Source organism: Lichenostomus cassidix, chromosome Z (genome assembly GCF_008360975.1).
Source record: "Lichenostomus cassidix isolate B80296 chromosome Z, HeHo_3.0, whole genome shotgun sequence".
NCBI classification, from domain to species: domain Eukaryota; kingdom Metazoa; phylum Chordata; class Aves; order Passeriformes; family Meliphagidae; genus Lichenostomus; species Lichenostomus cassidix.
In genome coordinates, this window is record NC_139511.1 from 28,797,535 (window position 1) to 28,822,180 (window position 24,646).

Below are 24,646 nucleotides of genomic sequence, written 5' to 3' on the forward strand. Positions count from 1 at the left end.
TCTCTGTTTCACTGGGGATTTTTTTCTGGTTTCATTTACCAGGATGGAGTGCTGTTTTCCTTTATGTGTTAATGGAGAAGTGAGATGTAGGGATTTCAACAAATTCAGTGAGCAATTTTATATCTTCTGTGGTTTGTCATCAGTAAAGAATTGGCTGAAAAGCTCAATTGTGGGTGATACTTGAAAGAGTTACTGGAATGGGAAGGTGATTCAGGAAGGTGCCTGTTTGGTGTGGTTACTTATAAAGGGCAATGGCAAAGTGTGAGTAGTGACAGACTGGTTAGCTGAAATCCCTAGAGGAAAAGAAAATTGCAAACTAGCTGATTCAGGGGATAAAGGAAATGGAGATTTAAAGCAGTAGCAGATGTGATTGTATTTTGCAAGATTTTTGGACAGAGACTGTAAAAGTAACCACAGAGATGTAATGTATCTGGGATTCAGGAAGTTTTGATGTGTAGCATTAGAAATACCAACTAAAGCTGAAGCAGACAAACCCAAATTGTTGTGCACCTTTTAATAGCGAGGCGACTAAACTCTACAACAGATACCTAAAGGAGAGTCATAATTTCCAGACATCTTTGAATTCAAATTATTGGGTGGATTTCTTTTTATTATTTAAGTAATACAGTTAGGTGGATTTGGGGGCTTTAACAGTGATGTTTACCTTCAGACAAGGGGGAGCAGGTTGTGTTAGAATTTATGGCTGAAGCAAGCTCAGGTCCTACAGTATGGTGGATAAAAAAATTATTGGCTTCCATCTTTAGTGCTGGCTTGTGAGAGCTTAACTTATTTGCTTGCCACAGAGGAGCTAAGGAGTGTGGGCAAGTTGAAACAACATGTAGTTGTATTCTGGATCAATCTAGAATCTCCTCTATTTGTGTAAGAATAAACGTGAGACTTGGTTTAAGACCAACTCAATAGGCCAACCACTTGTGAAATGGAGATCAAAAGAAATGAGCTGAAGTCTTCTTGGGTGATTGTCCTCTATCTGGCATTATGGTGTGTGTAAATCCATGAAGTAATAATTGAAGGGGAAGTGTCTGTGTGAAAGTATACTTCGTATATGTTTTCACCTATTACTCATTTGAACCTAACCATTTCTCTGCCTGGTTTTGCAGCTGAAGAATCTGGGACACTATTCAAAGACAAGCTGTATCATACTTCATTGCAGGAAGTTCTTAAGATTTAAAAGCTGAGATCGTAGCATATGGTTCTTTAAAAGACGTTTAATTTGTAATGAGCAGCGTTTTGCACTCTCAGTTCAGCAGAGACAGAACAATGCAACAGTTCTGTATATTGAAAACAGAAGACACTGCAAGTTGCAATATCCAATTCCACAGGTGTTAAAATAATTTTTGAGACTAATGTCTCTTTGCCATTAGATAGGTTTGTTTGTAAAGGTCGGTTACAAAATGTGGTAGTCCTCAAGAGAGGGACTCTGAACAAATAAATCTCTAGGCAGTTATACGCTTACAGTCCAAACTCCTTTTCCCTCACATGACAGTCTGGACAAACAGGAACATTAGGGTCCAGGGTCTTCTTACTTCTGGTTCCCTGTTTTGTTACCAGCTGGTTGCCGTTGGTTCTGCAGTCCATATTGTAGTATGGTTGTTGCAGTCTATAAGCTGTGATCTATTTTTTTTAAAGTAATATTTAAAATGCTAGCTTTGTCTCTTTTAATTATTATTAATGTTCATAATTATTAGCTCCAGGTTGTACTATAATCTCTGTTCAAATTCCACAACACAGCCCTATAGTTCAGATAAAGTTCCACCTACAGCCTAACAAATCTAGCTACTGTTTTCAAGCGAACACTTGGCTGCTTTCAAATAGTAGAAAATTTTCAACAACAGGACAGGACATATTTCATGCAGTAGAGAATTACTTGATTCCACACAGTCAGAGTGGATCTAGTACAAAATCATGTGAATGTTGTGTGGCAGGAGCAATCAAGCAGGCAACTGTGCAACCAACCAGGCAACCGTTCAGGACAGCAGAGTTGCTGGTCTGCAGTTCTGCAAACAGTATCTATGTGTGAATTCTACACCTGTATAAGACAAAATGCTCTTCTTTCCATGGGATCCAACTCAGAAGTATATGATGCAGAGATCTGTCTGCTAGGTAAGCATGAGGGCTACAGCTATTTGCTGTGAAAGCTTTTCCTCCCAATGTCTAAGAAACAAGTACCTTTGCACTAGACTAGGGAAATTCTTCTTGAACTTCTAACATCTTGCATAAAAGTGATTAGACTCCACAGAACATTATTCATATCTTTATATGATTAAAATATTGTTGTAAAGGTTGACAAAATCCTTGTCTTCTTTACGTAAATGGAAGGTCTATGTTTTATTTGATCTTTAAACTGAGAACAAGTCGTGTGCATTTAACAGACTTTTGCAGCTGGTATTTCAAGATGCACTGAGAAAACACTTGAAAGATGTCTAAGCAGTACTGAGGTTATTTATATCAGTAAATATTGTTTCTAGAGATCCTAAACTACAAATGAACCTTCATGTCTTATTCCCATGTTTAATCCATTGATCAATGGATCAATGGCAGCAGAGTGTCAAGCTGCCTCTCCTTACAGTTGGTCCTACTCTGACACAGTCTTCCTCTCTGCATGTGGCTCCCATGTGGCTTCTTTGACTCAAAGGCAGAGCTCCCATGGCTCTGCCTTTGAGTCAAAGAAGAAAAAAATAGTCGTGGCTGCTGGTCTTGCGTGAATTGATTGGGCAAGGCCATGTGTAAAGGCAGCAAGCTATCTTTTTTCTGTGTATCTATGTTGTTATGATGCAGCTGTAATGCAGCTAGAAGTGCAATTTTTTCACATATGTCAGTCTCATGATTAAGGGACTACAGCAGTCTTGTGTACAGCAAGATACTCAGATACGACCTGAGCCGTTGGAGTCTTGGTGACTTTGGGGCTTTTTGGAATGATGTGGTAGGCTGTTCAGTTACAACTATGCCTGGCATGTGCATTGTGTGCACAGCTTGGAACACTCTCAGCTCTGGAAACCATCCAAACTGTCAGACTTTTGGGCAAAGCGAGATCCATGCAGAGAGAGATATCAGCAATTGGAAGGTGTGGAGATTTAAGGAGGGAATGGTAGTCTTGTGGAAGAGTTAATCATGTGTATACCTTTGCAGTAAGTATGTTAACCCCATTGTAAGAAAATACGTCAGCTACTGGATTCAAACAAGGGGACTGGCTCACCTATTCTGAACTGAAATATCCTTATTTACTGGCAGAGTGTAAATAAACACCTTCCGTGTGGCCTTATTCTCTCAAAAGGCTAATACCTAAATGCAAGTGACCATAAGGGAATGTGGCAGGGTGGTGGACCTTTGTCCTGTTTCCTCTCTATGCAACTTGTGTATCCAATCTCCATGAATTGCTCCCACTTGACCCCCAGTGAGCAAGATTACTGCATCATTCTTTCATCTGTAGATTGCTATGCCACATAAGAAGACTCTAGAGAATTTCTTGTAAAAGTTAATTTTTCATCTGTGAATGAGCAGTAGCTCACCAAAAGTGTTAAAAGAACAAATAATAGTTGTAGTAGTAGCTATGTCAGCTATGTCCTTATAATTGCACTTCTTTTGGCATTGTGGTTTTATGTTAAAGTCTCAGAATGATAAAACCACTAAGGGTAGGAGACAAGGAGAAAATATATATTTTATATTGTTTAATGCCAAAAGGTAGTAACAATATGTATATGACTAAATGTAGTAAGGCTAAATTGGATTGTGAAACAAAAAAACTTACATAAAAATGAATGCAGTGTTGCAGTTTTCATGGGTCGCAAAAGAAGACAGGTGAAAAGACTCAGAATGTCAGCAGTGAGTTTATTGCCCTACAGGTTCTGAGTTTAAATAAAAGTGAAAACTGTATGGTGGATACCACATATTGTATGTGAACATACTTTTCTAAATTACTGAACTGAGTCCAGAGCAGTCCATCAGTGTAGGACTTGCACGTCTTCCATCTTCATGGGAACCATAACATCCGTGAATGGATTCAACTGTCTACTTAATCACATCCTCTGATCTGTGTCTTACATCTCTCTGGTGGATACATCTGCTGGCTGATCACAAACTGTTGCTATAATAGTCTACAAGTTTAAGTGAATTTAGGTTTTCTTGCTACATATTTTGAAATTATTTGTAGAGTTCTGAAATTTACATTATATGTATATACAAACACATACATAGACAAAATATGATATATAGTATATAATTACTATTATGTGATATCTTATATACATAAATGTATGTATTGCTGAGAAAGAGGTTGTGGACATTCTGTCTCTGGAAACTTTCAAAACTTGTGTGGACAAGACCCTGGACAACGTGGTCTAGCTTTGGTATTATCCCTGCTTTGAGCAGAAAAGTGGTTTAATTCACCGTGACCGCTTCCCTGGGGAGCCTGTGCCAGTGCCCAGCCACTGGGTGAGGAACATTTTTCTAATATCCAATCCAAACCTTTCCAACACAACTTTGGGCCATTCCTTCAGGTCCTCAGAGATCTCATGGAGTGCTTTTCCCCATTCTATAGATGAATTTGTGCAGTAAGTGAATGTGGAGTTAGTCTGATGATAGACTCTAATGTACATAAGTATAGCTTCTTCTGCAACAGCATGAAAGAGTGAATAGGGCTTCGTTCAGATCAAATGTTCAGATCTCGATGGCTAGTTGAGAGTGATCAATGGGAGACAGTGATACTGTGAGGACATTAAGCAGGGTTGAGTACTGGTGATGTTCAGCAAGAAGGAATGAATTGTACTTTCTTCTGTAGACTGCCCTCTGAATTTTCACGTGGGTATATACAGGAGCTGGTTTAGGTAAGTCTGGATGTGAGCACAGAAGTACCAAGACTCGAAGCATAGCTAAAACAGCACTGCACGATTCTGTTACAACAGTGGGGCCACCGAAAATGCAGCTTTCTTACCACTCCATGATAGCACACATATTACCTACAGCCTTTTCTTCAAAACTGTCCAGGTAAGGAAAGACTGTTTTACATATCCAAGTTTAGGTAAACTTGCAAGCCAACTGTTAGCATTAGCACAGTTGAGATCTATACATGGACGTGAAACCTTCTATAGGCTAAGGTTATGCAGTTTATTGTGATTTAAATGCTATTCTAACTCTAAATAAGAAATCAGGCACAGCAAGAATTGTATGGGAATGTTTGTAATTATTTTAGCCTGATTAATGAGGAGTAAGTATCTAGAACAGGAAAAGGTGAAGCTGTGTTTCTTATTTTAAACATGAAGTTTGCATGTAATCTTCTAGTTTGCAATCAGATCTTGTGGCCAGTTTACCACTGTATTTGCTTGGATCACTGAAGAAATGTCTGTTTTTACAAGACTCTTTGCTCTCCAGAATCACTGACAATGGAATAGAAGAGAAGTTTGCGTCTCTAAACACCTTTGTACATGTTCTTGTTTGTGCTGAGCACTGCCCCGTGGTAAAAAATATGGTTTGGCTTTTCACCCCTTTGCTGCCCTGTGTCAGTGTGGTTGTATCCTGGACTAACAGTATGCTGGGCACTGTTTGGAAGTGGAGGCATTAATACGAGACCTAGCAGCTGAAACAGAATAATGGTGGAGTCTGCCAAGAGATAGGAAAGGACTGCGGTGCAGATCTTCCTGGATATGTCACTGTTTCTGTAATTGTTGCTATTAAACAGTCTATTTACAAGGAAGCAGACATAAGGTGTGGTTTTGGAGTAGTTGTGCATTGTCCAGGAAGTGTGAAAAGTTGCTTTACAAAACATATTCTACTAATGGCAGTATATGGGATATGATTATTTTTAAAATTTTTTTTTACTTCTTTTTACTTTTTTTTTTTAAAACTTTGTTTTCTAAAAGGAACAATACCTGTTAATTGTTCTATCTGTCCTTCCTTCAATAACTCTTGGATCTACTGAAAAATCCTTGAAGGTGTATTTTCAAATTTAGAAACCTGAGTGGATGGGTCAAGGAAACACCTGTTTCTTACTGAGGGGAAAGCAGGTAGAACGGCATTTTTGAACTTTGGGCAGGGGCAACCAAACAAAATAACAACAAAAGCCCTCCATATAATATTGTTAATCATTGTTGGCCACCACAATGATTAGATGAGTAGAGCACCTCTCATATGAGGAAAGGCTGAGAGAACTGGAATTGTTCAGCCTGGAAAGGAGAAGGCTTTGGAGTGACCTGAATGGAGCCTTCCAGTACCTGAAGAGAGCCTACAAGAAATCTGGAGAGGGACTTTTTACAAGGGCATGTAGTGACAAGGCAGGGGGGGATGGCTTCAAACTGTAAGAGAGTAGATTTACATTAGATTTTAGAAAGGTGTTTTTTACTGTGAGGGCGGTGAGGCACTGGCACACGTTGCCCAGAGAAGCTGTGGATGCTCCATCCCTGGAAGAGTGTAAGGCCAGGTTGGATGGGGCTCTGAGCAACTTAGTCTAGCTAAAGGTGTCCCTGTCCATGGCAGAGGGGTTGGCAGAGATGATCTTTAAGGTCCTTTCCAACCCAGACCATTCTATGATAGTATAGAGTGACTTCTGCTGTAGTGACAGGTCTTTTGTGAATACAAATTCTCAGAGAGGATGAAGAATTTTCATTACATAATGTAAAATGCGTTAACTGTGATTCTCTCAGAGACATAATCACAGTTTCTAAGTGTCCTTGCATTCTGTATCTCTGCTGACAGACACATGCTCTGATCTGTGACATTGGTGGACTTAAATGCAGCTCACAAAAGTTGGAAGAGGTATATATGCCTGCCTTTATATATTTATGTGCCTGCCCATGGCAAGGGGGTTGGAATTAGATGACTGTTAATGTCCCTTTCAACCCAAACCATTCTATGATCTAAGTATTGATAATATAATAATGAATATTATTTAATAAGAATAAATCTTTTTTAAAAGTCTCTCCTAATAAATCCCCCAAATGCCTGGTGGGCAGGAGAGGTATTTTAGATTTTTTGTTACATGTTGTTTATCGTAATTCCTCTTGGATTCTGCTAGAATAGTGTGCTTTTAATCACAATAGCCACTAAATTAGTGAAATAACTAATGGTTCAGTGCTGATGTTGCTGTTTTAAAGATAGCTCAATGTTCTGTATTTCCTTTCAATTCAAAGAAGAGATTATCCCTATTATTTCAGAGTAGTAAGTTTTCATTTGTTTCCTTTTTCATTCCCTTTAAAATGTGGGATTTTAGTCAGGTACCTGTGAAATTATGCATTTAGGTGTGTTCTTTCATTTCTTCCTGTGGCTGCACATGCAAATCACATTTTTTGTATATGCAAATACTCCTTTAAACTTATATTTAATATGATAATATTTGTCGGACTGTTTTTTTAAGACCGTAGTAGTACAAAGACTATGCATCAACAGTAAAGCTTGCAACTTAGTTAATATATAATAGAGGGATAAACCAACCGCAACCTCAGCTTGTATTTCATTTTCTGGGGGTGGGGTGATTTTTTTTGTTTTTTGATCTTGTATCTGCTGTTTAGCTTTTTAGCTAGTTATGGTTTTTAATTCATCAACTTGTCTGGTAACTGAGCTATACTCTTTCTTTGTCGTCTGAATTTTAATGGGCAACCTGCTAGGAAGAGTGAGCGTTCTCTAAATCCTTAACTTCTTTTGATCATTGCACTTGTGTTAGAGTTTCTTTTGCTTCATGTTACTGATGCCTCAAACAACTACTACTGCGTGTACATGTTAGAAAATAGTATCGTATTTGTAAGGGGTGCTGCAGAACAGGCTTGCATAGAGCAGGAATCAGTACTTGTAGGAGCTCACAGTCCATTCTCAGAATGTCGCTCAAGCATTCTGTTAAGAGATAAGCCACTGGTCTTTGACAATAACCCTGACAAATGCAGCTGATTCAGTCATTAATTTGGAGCCTGAATGGCTGCCTTCTGGCGATTCCTAATAGCCATGTTTTCATTTTGACAGAGAGGACCCATGAGGAAAGTTGCATTGAGGAAGGATTTGGCAGAGCAGGGAGCCAAATCAGATGTGTCCTGCTCCAAAGATCAGACCCTGTGTATGAATGCTCTCTTTAGCTGTCCTCACAAAGCTTCAAGATGTTGCCATTCCTCTGTGTCCAGGGTAGATGTGGCAAGAACAGCGTTTGAGCCTGGATAATCTGACTAGTTGACACTTTTAGGAGGGATGCACTGGTAGACAATGGATGTCATCTGTAATCTTCTACTTCCTGTCCAGTGTTTGTCCGTCGGTAACATGAAAGATCAATTTGGGAGTGGTTGAAGGAATTTAGCCATTTGCCTTGGAAGTGCACTAAATTAAAGGTGTGGAAGGGACACTGCATGCAGGCCCTAACCTGGGATCTCCTGTGCTGGCATTGGCCTCTGGACTGTAGAGAGCAAATGGCTGACTGAGACCACTTCGCTGGTTGAAGGGTTGTTGGGAGAAATACAGACAAACACAATGCACACCAAATATCCCTTTCTGGAAAGCTAATGATCTGTGGTGAGTGCAGGGGCGTCTTGATTATCACACAGAAAGACCTGCTCATACATGCCTGCGGCAAAGAGGTGACAGCCTGGTGTTCTCACAATGGATCTTTCCAATGTGGTGTTGAGGTGATTAAGATCATGATCTGGAGAGCCTCACTGCACAAGCAAGGACCTGTGATATCTGTGAAGAGAACTTGTATGTAACACTGGCAAGCTTTCACTTTCTGAGGATGGCATGAAGGGGGACAGTATATTAATGGGGACAGTGTATTAATCTGCCATGAAGCGAGTATTTTGTTTGTTGTGTGTACCATGACTAGAAAATTTGTGTACTCAGAAATTACTATTTAATCAAAAGGTTTTGTCTGTACTTAGTCTGACTTACTGCATAGAGGCTTGGAAGATGAGCTCATTTAGGTAAAAGAAATTTATGTGGAGATGGCACAAAAACTTGCAGAGTAGAAAACCTTTTTCTGGTTGAGATCTCTGAAAACAGGAAAAATAATCCCTGAAATAACATTGTGAAAAGGAGTTCAGACATTTACAGTAAGTATAACAGAACTAGCAATCATACTCATTTGAGGTTTCCAAGCTTCGTGGATTTTTTGAAAGAAGTAAAAATACTTGAGACTTCCTAGAAGTGGAGAATTTATAGCTGTTAGCAAGCATAGAAGAAATCAAATTCTGGCTCGGGCCATCTGCTACATCTAGGCTGAGAATTATTGAATTCTAGTATATATGGAAACAGTAACAGTCAGCTGGGGAGCCCTCTGACAGCTCTGCATTGTAAATCCACTTGTTAAAAGATATAATGTTCCAAGAAAGGAGAAGCAGGCTGCTCTTTCCGCCTGAGTGAGTGCTGGAAAGTGGGTTTTGAATTTGCTGTGGGAGAGTGTTGTTTAGGTTGGACTTCTTTGGGTGGCATTTTTGGGGAGTGGTCTTGTCTGACAGCATCTTATATGTGCAATTTTCCTCCTCATATACTTTGGGCAAATGGAGAAGAAGAAATGTCAAATAGCTATGTTAAGTCTGCTTTCTGTTTCATATTCTAGTACAGTTATGCTAAGAATTGGCAAGTATTATATGTCAACATTTGCAATAGGAGAGTAGCACAGAGCACATACTACCACCTAGCAGCTCTTGACAGGATCAGATCAGACAACATGGATGGCATTTCAGCTGCCTCACTTTTGGAAATAAACCTGTCCTTGTGACTAGGAGAAATTACTGCTGCATGATACACATTGTTGTCTTTGTCTCAAGTGTGTGCAGCTGCTGTCACTTGATTTGCTGCTTGGGCATGTGTTGCCAGACAGGGGGGAGGGGACTTTTTCCCTTTGTGTTAACTGTTTTTCAAAATAATGAGGGAGTAATTTTGGACACCAACTGAAAGAAAGAATTACGTTTTCCTCTCTCTACGATCCATGGCAGTCTGGTGATTTCTGGTCAAAAAGAAGCTTCCAGTCACTTTAAACTCTGAGTGGAGGAAAACACACAAAAAAAAATATAGTTAAAGCATCAGTCCTAGTAGTAAAATAAGTGAAATAAGTAGTATAAAATTGCAGTGTGCCAGTGTTACAGGGCCTGAATAATGACTCTGAAGTGTGTTAGATGTTTTGTTTCCTAATCTTAAAGGAGATCTCTGCCTTTCCTAATACAGTGTTCATTTATTCTGTGGCATTTGTGCAGGTGTTTGATCTGTAAATACTTGTGTGTCCTGTTTTTCTTCTCTGGTGGGGTATGCTGGCAGCAGGAGACAGAGCAGATGCAGCTTTGGTCTCTTAGCTGGCAGTGTAGTCCTGGCTCTTTGTTGAAAATATTGAAGCTGTTGCAATAGCACTGTGCTGTAAGTCTTACTAGTGCTGGCCTTAAAAATGTAAAGTAACTGAGTTGAAAAGTCCCTCTCAAATAGAGTAAGCCTTCAGGGCAGAACCCTTTAGGCTTGCCTGCTAAGAGTGATGAGTTGGACACAGTGATCTCTTGTGGTTTTTTCCCACCTGAATAATCTTATGATTTTGTGGGGATTCTGATGCTGAGGCCTGTCTCTGCTTTGCTTGCTTCAGACTCTTTTGCATGTTGCATGTTACATCTCTGTGCTCTGTAATAATTCTCATATGAGGATTTTTGCCTTTGCTTCAGTCCCTTTGTCATGTCCAAGAAACAAAGATTACCTATACCTCTTCAGTTTTAGGGAGGAACAGTTCCTGTGGCTTTAACTGACTGATAAAAAACCCTGTATGCTTACTCAGCATACAATGATTTTGCAGGGGTCAGGAGAGCGTAGTAATGTAAGGTCAAGTGTAAGGTTTTCTAACCTTCAGATTTTTTTTGGTGTTCTAGTAGAGGAAGAAAACATGTTCTGACAGTTAATTTCTTTTTGCTGCCTTTTGTCTCAGTTTACAAAATATAAGTAAATATAATGTTCCTTTGAGGGAAAGAATGATGCAGATCAGTTCAAGGATCTAAGTTTAGCCAAAAAGTTTGTTTTGTGTCTTGTTCCTTTTCAGGTGAGACCTAAAATTGTAAGGCTTCTTATTAAAGCAGTGAAAAGAGTTGCCTCAGAATATTTATTTGAAAAGTTTCTAGTAATATTTTCAGTTGCAGGTAATAAACCTTAAAAGCAGAGGAGATCATGTACGTGCAAGGGCAAGTGTGCTTTCTTTTCTGAATACTAGTAAACTTCTCTTATAGGATTTGCATTGGATTGAATATGCTGACTGGTTGGCTCTAATTTGTCTGTCCAAATAATTCCATTGCTTGTGCTAGTCAGAAATCTTTTTGACATGGAGTCTGTTCTTGTGAGGTTTCTGGTATTAACAGGAGCATACTTCTGTTTCAGTACCATTTAGTAACTGACCTGCGGAAATTGTGTATTTGTCCTCTGAACCGAGACTGTGCTTTGAAGATGACATAGGATGCAGCTGTGTGAAACTGTTTTTATTTGCTGATAGGATGTCATTGCCTTCTGCTTTGCACATCTGACTGGAAACTTCAGTAACAGTTATTTTCCTGTCTTTCAGGTACTGATAGCTGATGACTACTCAGATCCGTTTGATGCCAAAAGTGAGTTGAACAGAATGGGAAAAGGGGAGAACACTGGCTATATGGAACCATATGAAGCCCAGAGAATAATGGCTGGTAAGAAAAGACAATTGCACTTTGAGCTCTAGTTGCATGGCACTTCACAGGTATATTATAGCTGCTAAGAAACAGAAATGTCCTTTGGCATGGAAAACCATGTTTCTGAAGATGCTTAAGTAGTAACAGCAAATGCTGTGGAAGCATTGCATTTTCCTGCATGTGCCTTTATACCTAAAAGTACTGCTCTGTACCTTGTTTTTAAATATAGATGTTTTGTACTGTCATATGATAAGACAAAAGGAGAAGAGCAATAGGAGTTGGAGTGTGTATTGCTCATCTTGGCAATGTGAAGGCTGCCCTCTGTGTATGTGGTCGGGATGACCAGAGGATGACATTGTGTTGTTTTACTTAAGAACAGTTGATCAATATGCTTATGGACTTTTTCCTCGATCAGATTCAGACTTCTTGGTCTTCTTTCAGTCAGAGGAGGGCTGCAGAGCTACATCCTTCCGTAGCTTCCTTCTTTCCTTCCTTGCTTCTCTGATGTTTTTTTACCAGTGGTCAAAATGAGACACTCTTGGGATGCCTGTGAGCCTTTAACTCTTTTTCTTGGTAGTGACCTTTCTTTTCTGTCATGTAGGGAAGTGGTTAGTGGTGGTATTGCTGTCCATGTTTGGACTATTTGAACACCTTGTACTGGCATTATGCAACTCTATTTTCCATGTGTTTTCCTTATCTGGATCAATATCCTTCTTGTTGGCTGTGCAGTCTGTAAAATGTTCTGAAGTATGGGGCCAAGGGTTTTAATTTGTGACAATTTGACCAGTCAACATGCATCTTTGTGCAGATCAATTGTACATTTCTTGGATTTGTGCAGCAGGTCCTCTTTTTCTCATTTCGGGGTAAAAGCCAATCTTGTGCCCAGTTAAGTTGATTATATGCTTTCCTTTTCTATTGGCAGCTCCTGTTTTGGGCCCTCAGGAAAGATTAATCAGTGGGGGAAGATGAGGCTGTTGGATGCAAAGATCCTTTTTTCATGCAAGTGTTCCTATTTTTCTTTTCTTAAAGCATTTCTGAAGAGAGACAAAGGAAATGACACGGAAATTGTTCTTTGGAAGTTTTCAGTACCTCATAGAAGGGCTGGGAGCTTTTATTTCTCATGAGTGTAAATCTATTCATTGTAAGTTGAGCAATTTCTCAGAAAAACAAATTAGTCCAAGTAATTTCTTGCTCTTTATACAGCAGTGATGAGTGTTTGTCATTTAAACTATGACGTTTACAGTGCATTGGCTTGTTTCTTCCTGCATTTAGGACTGGAGTTTGTTCTCTCTCCTTTTCCGGATTAGCCATAACAAATGAGATGATTTAGTGGACAATACTGCATGGCTTAGCTGCAGTAAGGGACAGTGGGTTTGTAAGCCCTTGCAATTATAAGACACCCTTTTGCCTAACTGGTGCTTGGTGCAACTGATAAGATGTTGTACCTGCTCCATGTTATTATGAAGGAAACATGAAGAGCTCTCAAAGATGCTAAAAGGACTTTTGAAGATAAGGTTTAATTGATTATAATGAGAGAGCAAATATTCTGAATATGCATTTGACTGAGCCAGTAGGTGATGACTGATATACCTGAGAAGATGTTTAGTGTTTTGAGATCCGGGTATTTAGTTTCCAGTCATCTTATCCTAATAGAGAATATATCCATGGTGGATAAAGAAGGTCCCCCATAAAACCCCATGACATCAGCTTATGATGTCTATATTCAGTTGACTATATTCAAGCATGTGGTTTTATGTGGGGGCGTTTTTTTTATTGCTCAGGTGTTGCCTTTACACTTTGCTTGATAAATGAAAATCTAAAGGCATCTTGTTGGAGAGTTTTTAAAGACTCAGTTTATATTTGCTGATTGAGTTCTATTATGTATCTGCTGCTTTTGAAGAAGACCTTTTGACTGCAGTTTAACTTGTCTCAAAATATTTACTACTTTCTTTGTTATGTTTGTTAGTTTTGTTCTCTGATGAATAGAAGAACATCAGATGGCTATCTGTTTAACCTGACTAATCTGATTAAGTCCTTCTGATTGCATTTAACATGGCTTAATCCTAGAGAGAGGGAATTTGCATACCCCAGCAGAATGCACTGTTGGAGAGATGAAAAATAAAACAGCTTTTTGTCAGATATCCTATGTTTACTGGTGCACCCTAACTCTTGAATTCTGGAAACCCAGCGTAAGGGTGGTTGAAATAGGACCCTAAAACTTTAGTGCATTCTATATGTTGCTCAAATTAAAAGAGCATTAGGCGAAAGCAGGTGTCCATGTAAAATAATACCCTGTGATTGCAATATGAGAAGGTAATCTTACACATGAATAGAAACGCATGATGTCTGAAATGACTAATATTTTTATTCAGAACTTATCTTTTCTCCCCTAAAAGTTCTGTGGTCTTGCAGTGGTCAGGCAATTTGTTCTGATCTAATGTTTAATTTAAAAGAAAAGGCAGTCCTTCAAGTTGATTTATTTCAATTAATTATTGAATGCTCCATCTGTTTCCATGCTGTCTGTGGTTAGAATTAGGTTCAGTCGGGCTTGAAGTTTTTTCTGCTGATAATGTCCCCAAAAATACTGGCTTTTCAGATTTGTGGTTGTGATGATTGAAAAAAAGCAACCTTAATGACAAGGTTCTGAAAGACTTCTAAAAGAAAGACTTGACCTGAGGCTAAGGTAGAGCATGTTGCTAACAAATGCATGTTGATAAGAAGCTATCATCTCTTGTCAGCCAAACACATCTGCTGTGATATTGATATTCATAAGTGTCTGTCCTGTCTTCAGGAAGTCCATGCCAAAGGTTCAGAGAGAATCCCTGGCAATCCAGTTTCTGAAGTGCTGTGTGGTGAGTCTCAGCTTGGCTGGGTGTGCACCCAAAGCCACAGGAGCTGTTGTGTCTTTGCCTTATCCACAACCTGTTTGGAGATTTGATGTCCCAGTGTAACTACATATGTATGAAGGATGTTCTTAGTGATCTTCATATCCAACATAGAGTATCCTGGACTATGCATTGAGTGAGATTCTGAACTGGCTGCTATCATGCATGCATGCATGACAGCAATAGAGATGGCTAAGGTGCTGATTTCTAAGGATCCTGAGTAGTAGGTGGACCTAACTCTCCCCCCGGTGTCAGTATGTAGCTGTTGCAATGACATGTGGCCTGTCACAGAAACAAGCCTGTGCTGTCTTACCTAGCCTATAACAAGCATAACTGCTTGGATGAGGTGTAGGAGGTTCTTCATGCTTGAGAGAGAGTTCTCCAGAGAAGCAGTGGCTGGAGATGTTGCATCTGAACAGAAGTGAATGGCTGAGACACTGTCAGGTCAGAGTGCTGGTGACCATAACATTCAGGCTTCTCTGTCATCTATTCCTCTCAGGGAATGCTACGGGAAGGGAAGTTAGGTTCCACCTGAGTATTCACTCCCATCTGCCTACACTAAATGTCAAATACTGGAGAAGGATCTGCTTGCTTTCTGTGGTAATCCCCTACATGAGAGGAGAAAAGGTTTCTTCAATCCATGGATATGAGTATGGTTGGGGAAAATGTGTGCATTTCTTTGCCTTCAAAGTCCCCTAAAAGCCCTATTCTAGCCACAGCCTTCTCCTGACAGCTGTGCATGTTGACACAGCTCTTCCACACATCTCTGCCTTTCAGATGGAATTAACACCAGTCCTCAGATTGCATGAAACATTTGCAACCAAATGCCAGATCAAGGCTGTCTATAGCACAGCCGTCTGTGTGCTGCATCATGTAGTGCATCTAGAACTTGCCTTTGGAGAAGGATCCAATTTTGGATCATCAATCAGATGAAGATATGCTGTCAGGCAAGTCGTTGCACAAAGAACTGTGTTGTTTTAAGGTATGATAAAGAGCACTGGCCACAAGAAGGAGATAATAAACTTCATCTATTGTCCTTCTTGCTGCCTGGATTTGAAGAGAGCCCCCTGCTTCCTGCTGGTGATCTCCTGAGTGTGAGGTGCATAGCATAATATATGCTATAATATAAAATTCAGCTTACTTGAACAACAGTGAAATTTAGGTCATTTTAAGTCTCAAAATAATTTGGAACCACATTATCAAAAATGACTGAGTAAGGAGCAGGGGGGTGGGGCTGTTTGGTGAGAGAGGAAGTAAAAAAACATTATCAGGGGATGATGCCTACCTTGAGAAATGTGTGTTGGCAAAATCACTTCTGTTTTTTCCAAATCAGCAATTGTGTCATCTGTTCTCTAGAATGGTTAGGGAAGGAGAGATAGGGAAGGCTAAGCCCTTGAGTTAGGACAATGGTTTGAAAGTTGAGTTAAGGATGTGGTACATCAGTACCTTGATGTCTTAGAGATCTAGAAATGCCTCAGGTCTGTGCCCTGACAATTCTGATGTACATCATGTTTTTCCTTTGCTTTTATAGGACTGTGCCTGAGAGATCAGCCACTTCATGGGGTTCTGGCCTCTAGTTCATGCATCTGTGTCAAGGATGTGGTAGCCAGGGAGAAAACCCCTCTTCTTGTGTCTTAGAATTCTGAAAATGGAAATGGGTGCCATTTCTGAAAACAGTTACTTTCCCTGAGATATAGCATACTACGTGGTATTTCTCATGGAGCAAATGCTATGTTGTGAACAGACTTAAGAAGGTTGTCGTAGAACTATTGATAAAATATCCACTGTGCTTCTGTTCTAATTGGAGTAACTTTTAAGGTTACTCAGGGCATAAAATATATCATTTTGGACAGACAAAGTAGGTATTTGAGGAAGAAAGAATTTAATTTGCTATTGATGCATTTTTTACAAGAGTCTAGTCACACTTTTTTCCTGGGTACTGAGAATGTTAGGTATTGTAGGTGGGATGTGCTAACCCATGAGACTGGGGAAGGTGCTCAGTGTGCATTTGGTGAGTCCCAAATCAACACAGAAGCATGCTGCCACTACTACCTGAAGACTGGAAAAATCTAAGTAAGTCACAAAAAAGCTCCTGGCCATAAATGGAAAGCTGAATTCAAGTTTTAAGCCAAATATATGAGCTTGTGTGCATGCTCCAGGGCTAGGTGAGTGATATGGGAGAAGGACCTGAAGATCTGGAATCTATTCCTAGGGATGCTCTAGAGCATTAAGATCATGGTACAGAGATACCTGTTTTCTTGCCTGTGTTGTTCAATGTGTTCATCAATCTGACCAATGACACATTTGCACTACCAGCAAAAGTGAGCTTAGGGAAGTGTGTGATGAGGAAGGGCAGGGTTTTCATCTAGAGGGGCTCTACTGAATGTGAGCATTCTGTCAACAGGAGCTTTTTTAAAATTAAATAAGGGGCTAGTAGAGAAAATTCCAAAAGAAAAATCACAGCTTTGTTCATAGGCTCACTACATTAGCATCCTCTTCCTTTCTTCTTTATCTATGTATTTGTCATCCTGGCTGTGCAGTAGAACAGCAGTGAGTACCTCCAGCTAGCTCACACTTAGAGATTTTGTGCTTGGCTTTCTTTCCCTGCGGATGCAGAAAGCTGAGACTCCTCTCTAGCTGCAGACAGTGCTAGAAGAGTAAATGCCTTCCTGCACTTCACTGCATCTTTCTAGAGACTGAGGTAAGAGTCCATGGCTGCATCACAATGGAATCTCTAATGCATGACAGGCAGCCTAGCGAAAACAGTGCACCTGCCTTAACTGGGAGCTTCCCATGGACATGCTGGGAGAAGCAGCTCAGTCTTCATGCAAGCATCACAGAAATGCTGGGAGTATGGAGAAAACAGCATTCCCATGAACCTGCACCTACTTCAAAGGTCTTGGGTGTCAGTTTCCCTTGTAACTAGAAAGGCTGTTTTTTTGTTCAGACATGTAACTTCATCTGAATAGTCACTACAGCACATTGGTGGTGAGTCAGATCTTGTAAAATTCTTTACCAGGTGGCCTCTGGCATGTTGCTTGTTGGCACCAAGTTTGCAACTGCAAATAATACAAAAAGAGCAATGATAACTACTTTGATACAGGCTTTGATTAGGATGCCTAGATTAGCACGTACAGCATGGGAAATTTAGGAAGAATATTTCTAACCTATTGAAAATCACTGAGATTAGCAAACTAACCAGATCTTTAAGCACTGTAATGGCTCTTTAGTGGCTTTAAGATTTGCTGCCTGTCTATATTTGAACATGGCAGACAGCTGTAGCCAATACAGAAGGAGCAGGATGTCCAGTTTGTCCACTAAGCTCAACAGCTGACATAGTTTTCAAAAAACTTTAAGCTCCTTCTCTTGTTCCTATATTTATGTTTCAATTCTAATTCTCTTTGAGGATCTAACACTAAGCTAGCCATGACTAGAAATCAGCCCAAAATGAGAATTGGTCCATTGTCAAGCCACCTAATTATATTGTGAATTCCTCACTAGCACAATGTTTATTGTCCTATTCCCAGACGATGTGAATATGGCTACATGCTGGTCATTCTAATAGAACAAGTTTTAATTTCCTTTTTTCTTTAAAAGGTGTGGAAAAGTGCAAGGTAACTTTTCACTCTTGAAGTTTGATATGTTTGTGCTCTTACGCTCTTATGTCCACATTTGTAATGTGGAGAGCCACTGGGTAAGATTTGAAGATCAGCAGCACACAGAAGTAAGTTTGTAGCTGGTAAGAAGATGGTTTTATTTACATGTTGGGAGTTTCCTATAGAGCAGCACTGGAGATTTTGGGGAGCTCTTCCTAGAAGTGACGAAGAAGGGATGTCTGATGTGTTCTGAACATTCCTGCCATTTGGAGCATTGTGCTAGTGTTACTGTCACCTGCTGCTATCCTGTAGTGCAGAATTCCCTGCACTCCATGAGAAGTGAGGACATATGCTTTGAGCAGCTGTGCTCCATCTTTAAAGTATGCAAGATCTAATGTTAATTAGAAACCTCCTGGGCTTCAGCATCTATTTCAAGTTGTTTCTTACATCTTTAGGAATTTGGACAGAGATTCCATTAGGCAATTATTTAAAGGAAAGAAATTGTCTAAGAACAATTACAGAAGAAAACTTCTTCCTTGGCATTAGATCTAATGTGCATGAATTGAGACACGTTTGAAATAGTACTGGATCTGCTTTAACGCAAGTCCTTACATTCTCTGTGCAAAGCAATAGATCTTACATGGTCTGTGAAACTGTATCAGTTTAGAAGCATGTCCAGTTGCCAGGATCATCAGTACTTCGCTTTCTGTCCTTATGAGCACTTCATGCCCCATCAGTGATTGTGAGAAGATAATGCCAGAAAAGATAGAACCTAGTTTCTCATGTTGGGAGAGAGTGTGGTGTGTTGAGGTTGCTTTAACTGGGTGCATAACTGGGCTGGAAACCAGCTGTGCATAAAAGAAATACAATTTCCATATGTTTAAATGTCTCTCCCCCCCAGAAAGATTTAAGGCGTTCTCTCTAACGTTTGACACTACATGTTTAATTTAATATGTTTTGTTTATGATTTTTTTTCCCTGTTTTAACACCCTCATCATGGTCTTATAACTTGATACAGTCTGGAAGTTGACTAAATGTGAAACTTGAATCACAATCCTGAATATAAATTGAGTTTTTCTCAGTTTCTCTACACTTGTTCTCATTAAGACAAAGTTTGTGCTCAAAATAATGGAAACAAGATGTCCAGAACCTTGGAAAGCTACATCAGAATTGTAGTAGAGTAGTTGAGGGTGCATGCTGAAGGACTGTAACTTGATTCATTCAATATACTTGCTCACTGTCTCATGAATCTAGCCTATGTCCTTCCACAAAAAGCGGATAAAAAGGAATGGATGCTTGGATGTTTGGGAAAAATAAACCCATGAGCTCAAAATGCTGTTTAAACCTTGCCTGCAGTCTGGAAAATTTGTGTTGGTAGGGAAGCATGAGTTTCAAGCCACTTTTGATCAAGAGGGTTAATTTGTCAAAATCAATCTGCTTTCCTAATACAAGCACCATGTGTAATGTATGCAGGTGCTTTTTCCTTGGTGCCTACATGTGCTTTGCATGCAGCGTTGCCTTTGGCATAGGGACTTATATTTGTGTTTCTTAATATGCTGCTTTGATTCTGTGTCTGTTTTCACCTGCCAGTTATCACAGGTCTTCTCTCTACTCCATCCCCCTCACCCACAGATAAGTTTCAGGATTTTGGGCTGCTTTTCTTAGGAGCAGTGATGCTTTTAATATTGGATGTGAATTGCCTGTCCCTTCAAGACAGCAATGCTTCTGGCAGCAGTTTGAGCAGCACTGAGGCCTGTGTAGTCCAAGAGGATATGTAATTTTAGAAGTCCAGCAGCTGTCTCTTGAGAAATATGAAAAAGAGAACTGTGACCTGAGAGCGAAAGGAATTCAGTGAAGTATTCATTGGAATATTGGAATTCTTTTTGCTGGAAAGGTGAAAGAGCGGCTTGTTTTCTCATCTTGTGTCTTGCTGATCTGTTCAAGTCCTTTTAATCTCCCTCCCATCTCACTCTTACTCTCCTCCCCCCAGCCCATATCCTCTAGTACCAGATATGTTGAATTTGAGGGCGTCTCACTTTTCTGGTCATCTAGTGGAATAGAAAAGATGTATTTCATCTTGCTGCAAAGGATTCTCTTAAGTAGAACAAGCCTGAACATGAAGGTGTATGGCTGTTAAAGGATCCTCTGCCTGTGCTGTAGAGTTTTGTTGAGTTGTGTAAACCCTTAATTTGATAAAGTAAATAAAAAAATGAAACTGTTTCACATTTTCCCTTGTAGCAGACCTCTGTAGACTGTGATTTCTTCTGATTTAATCAGTGTTCCATCTGTCTTTTCCATGCCTGGAAAGGCTTGGAGGCAGTGAACACAAACTGAAATCAGTGGTTCATTGAATACAGCTTTAAAAAAGTCTCGCTATGAGGATATCCAAATTATGGAGAATGTTGCTGAGTGAGATTGTGTAGTCTCCATCTTTGGAATTTTTCAAGACAGGACTGAGAAACCAGAATGTGAGTAACCTTGTCTGCCTTCATAGCTAAAACTTGCCTTGAGTAGGACATTGAACAAGATAACTTCCTGAGATCTTATTTAACCTAGCTTATTTTATGATCCTGCAACTGATTTGTGAAAGTGAGAAGTGGTTGTGAAAGTCAGCACATCCCAGACCAGCATGCTGGAACTCATGTTTGTTCAGTCTCAGTCGATTTCCAGCTTTGCTGCCATGACCGTATCTTCCCAATACTGGTCCTTTTAAACTTTATCTCTGGGAAGATCAGGCAGGTGACTGTGAGGCATAAGGAAACAGTCTGCTGAAATGTAGCTTGAGCAGGGACTTTACCATTAATATTCCAGTTTTGTGGAGGTAACCCTAGATGGGCAGAATCCATGCTGAAAGCATGCTGTTGCAGCAAGGGAGTATGATTCCTGTCAACTGTTCACTATCACTTCTTGGGGGGGGGGAAGGAGCAGAGGCTGAACAGATGGGCTTCCAGACTGGACTCTGCCTGTATGTACAGTTCTGGAGTCTGTTGGCAGGAATTCTGGGCGCTTCCCAGGTGGGAGTATGATGGAAGTGCAGGTGACTGATAGCATTGTGGTCTTCTATAGCAAAGGAAGGGAGCTCTGTAAACTAATTGTTGGGGCTGACTGGGAGCAGTGTTATTTTATTAGGCAGGGGGACATCTTGCCAACTTTCCAGTTCAGCTCTCAATCTTCTCAAACTGATACCAGCTCTATTGTTTCCTGCAACATTGATCAAAAGCAGAACATGGAGAATTGGTTACGTGAAGATTCAGCAGTGTATGGGAGGTGTAGATTGTCACTGATGATATAGGGATTTGTTATATGGAGGTAGAACAGTGATACTAAAATAAAAAATGAGGCTTGCATTTGGGACAAAAAGTGAAACAGAAATCCCTTGTCATACTTGTAAGTTATCTTCAAAATTATGCTTTGTGTTGCTTTTCTCTTTCCTCTAATTCTTTTGCAAAGAGGCTTTTAGCCAAAGGAAATGTGAAAATGCTTAAGAGAAGCATTTTAATTAACAACTTAATGTTCAATGTCAGAATTACAATCCTGGGAATAAATATTTCTAGCCTAACCTGGATTTATTGTTTTTTAAAAACAGCTAGGGGACATTACATGTGCTGTGAAGTCAGAAGGAATTTCTACCTTTTCCCCAGCTAGCTGTGCTCAACTCAAAGGTCCTGCTTGGAGTTTTCCCTTTTTTCTTATTTTTTTTTTCCTAAACTAGTGAGGATTTTTCTCAGAAGAACTTCCTCAATCATTCTTTCACTTTATATTCTCTCTTACTCAAATAACTTTGTTTTTTTTAATCTGCACTGTACAGAAGAGTTAAGTAAGCTCAAAAAAGCTGGTATGGGAAGTATTAGTTAGGCATGAGGTGAAGTAAACAAGAGTATTTCTTTGAAGGAACAAGATACCCTTTAATCTCTGATATTTTGTCATCTTTGTTGTGCTTAGCTTGCTAGTAAATGAATAAAATTTTTGACTGCTGGTTTTACATTGAGACTCTGAAAGTCCCTAGTGGCAAAATATGAGTGAAACCTTCAATAAATGAAGTCTGTTTCTGACATCAGCCGTAATGTAGTAGCTACAGTTTCTCCTGTGCCTTTTTCATTTTGGAACCCCAAAGCAGATGAGTGCTTTCTTATCCTTTAAAGTCAATGGGAGGTGAAGATTCAGCCAGTTGGTTCTGTGTCTATGTTTGCCACAGAGACTAAACAAGTTGCCACTTCAGTTTACTAGCATTTTAATGTGGTTTCACAGCGGTGTCATAAATTGAACTTAAAACTTCAGTGGGAAGTGGTGAGAAACACAACTTTTGTGCTCTGTGCATTTTGTGTAGGGTGGCAACAACATACAGCTTTTCTCCTTTTCTGATTTCTGGCTATGAAGAAATCTGCCTGAAAGAGCTCTTTTGGAGGAGCTCAAACATCTATGCAAACTCAGCTGTTCTTTACCATCCTGGCTGCTAAAATTATTAGAGGCAATTGTCTGCAGGAGCAGCCTGTTCTTTCTGGCTGGGATCAGGTAAGCCTCATCTGGTTTTGGTGTGTGTTGGTGTGCTGATATGTGCATTAATTTCTGTCATTCCCTACTCAGGTAGAGACCTAGCAAGCCTTCAATGAGTTTCTACTTGCTAGGACTGTGTTGGGCTACTGTGACTAAATCTGTTGAATAATATCAATGTGCAAATAGAAGATGGAAATACTCAGTCTTCATCTGGGCTTGAACAAGGTTGTGCATTGTTCAGTTTCATGTGTTGGTGCCTTGAAGTGGAAGAGTCCACATACATCTTGGTTTTATGAAGCAGGATGTAGGCATGCAAAACTGGTGCTGTTGCAGGTTATACTAACAATTAAGAGCAACTCAAGTAAACCTGGGGGAAATGAGGTTTGCCTGAAGGAACTCTGGGCTTGCTTTCAGTTCTGCATTATTTTTCTGTGGAGTGGATAATTTGAAAATCTCTGTGATGAAGCAGTGGGTTTTGTGCTGTTCTGGCTCTTGGCTTTTGTACAGTCTAACAACAGTTGCACTTGCCTGGGATGGGCTGGAAGGCAGAAAGCGTGAGCTTTTTCTAAGCAAGTCCTGCAGCTGCACTTGGCTCTAATGCAGCCTGAGATTGTCTAGGTGTCTGTGCTGCTGCCTCAGTTGACACAGAAAGGGAAGAGGGAGATGAAGTTAAAAGAAAGGTGATGTCTTCAATGTATACCCTTGATTTGGTAAGATATTTTTGCTGAGTAGCACATGCTATTGCTCTTTCCTTTGGGGAGCTCTTCCTAGAAGTGACGAAATGCACCATCACTGAGAACCTGGCATCATGGTAGAATTTAGAGTGTATCAACAGACAGCCTCTCCTACCCTTTTTTGAAGGATCTTTTTGTATCCTCTTAAAACAAATAACAACCCAGCAAAAAATATAGCTTTCCGCTACTGTCTCCATGGGTAGGGTTTTGTGTGTTGTAAACATTTATATGCACACTGGTTAGTGGTTTAGAGATGCATATTGGAAAATGAGAGTGTAACTGGAAAAAATACCAGAAAATGTTGACTCAGTTGTATGCATCAGGATCATGATTGCAAAGAATTTTTTTAACATGACATTTTCTGACTTGACCTAAGTGGAAAATATCAGATATTGCTCTTCAGCATTTGTGATACTTCCATTGCAAGAAGTGAAAAAAAATACTGATTTATGATGTTTGCACATGACTGTCACTTGCTTTCTTACAGCCCCTGTTCTTAATGATCCTGTGCTGAATGCTAACCAGATTTATTTGCTCTTGTTACATATGTGTGAGCACAAATGCTCTTGACTGATGATGTGATAGACTGTATACTGCATGCATTCAAACACTGCTTCATGTCCTGTACTGTTATATAACTCAAGTCCAAGGTGAAAACCCAACATCGTGACACTGACAGATTACTCTCTAAGTGGGTTTTCAACTAGGAATGGACATCCAGTCAGGGTTCACCCGAGCAGTATAATAACTATGGATAAATCTGCAAATGCAGGCAAGATACTGATTATTAGCAGCTGCACAGCTCAGTGCAGAGTATTTGAAATACTACAAATGCTAGACACAAGTTTCTCCTTCCATCTATCTCTTGCTGACCTACTTAATGCAATGAATAAAGAGATCATAGGCTAAAGAGGATGAATTGAGACATTTTCCAAGTAATTTCAGTGTTCATATCCCTGTCACTTTTTCTGTGCTGTCAGCTGCCTTATAATGCATGCAAGGCCTTGGATGGTGATAAGTAAAATGTCTGGTTGCATTTGTTGACAGCTGAGCAGCTTTCTTCATCTAATCATGGGAAAGTAGAATTCTAAATTAAACAATTTTTTTTTTCTCCAGGACTGACCAGGAAATGTAGACAGTTTTTAATGTCTACATTAATGATTCTTACTGTATGCATGTGTAGGACTGTGCTGGACTTTTAAGTTTACATTGGAGTTTAACATTTGGAGTTATATCTGAAAGCTTTTATGTCCAAGGGGTGGTGATTCACCTTCATTAGGTGCTTAGGTACTGATCAGAGTTCACAGATTATCCCAGTAACTCAGCTTGAA

The 24,646-nt window shown here is 39.8% G+C and overlaps 1 protein-coding gene across 2 annotated transcripts in view; it reads left to right on the forward strand.

Moving 5' to 3' along the window:
- Nucleotides 1-24,646, forward strand: part of SHB (SH2 domain containing adaptor protein B) — a 62,899-nt gene that overhangs the window by 3,075 nt on the left and 35,178 nt on the right. For both annotated transcript variants that reach the window (XM_085043718.1, XM_085043717.1), the window contains exon 2: nt 11,507-11,624. In XM_085043718.1, the coding sequence (XP_084899844.1) occupies nt 11,507-11,624 (118 nt within the window). The remainder of the gene's footprint in view (nt 1-11,506; nt 11,625-24,646) is intronic.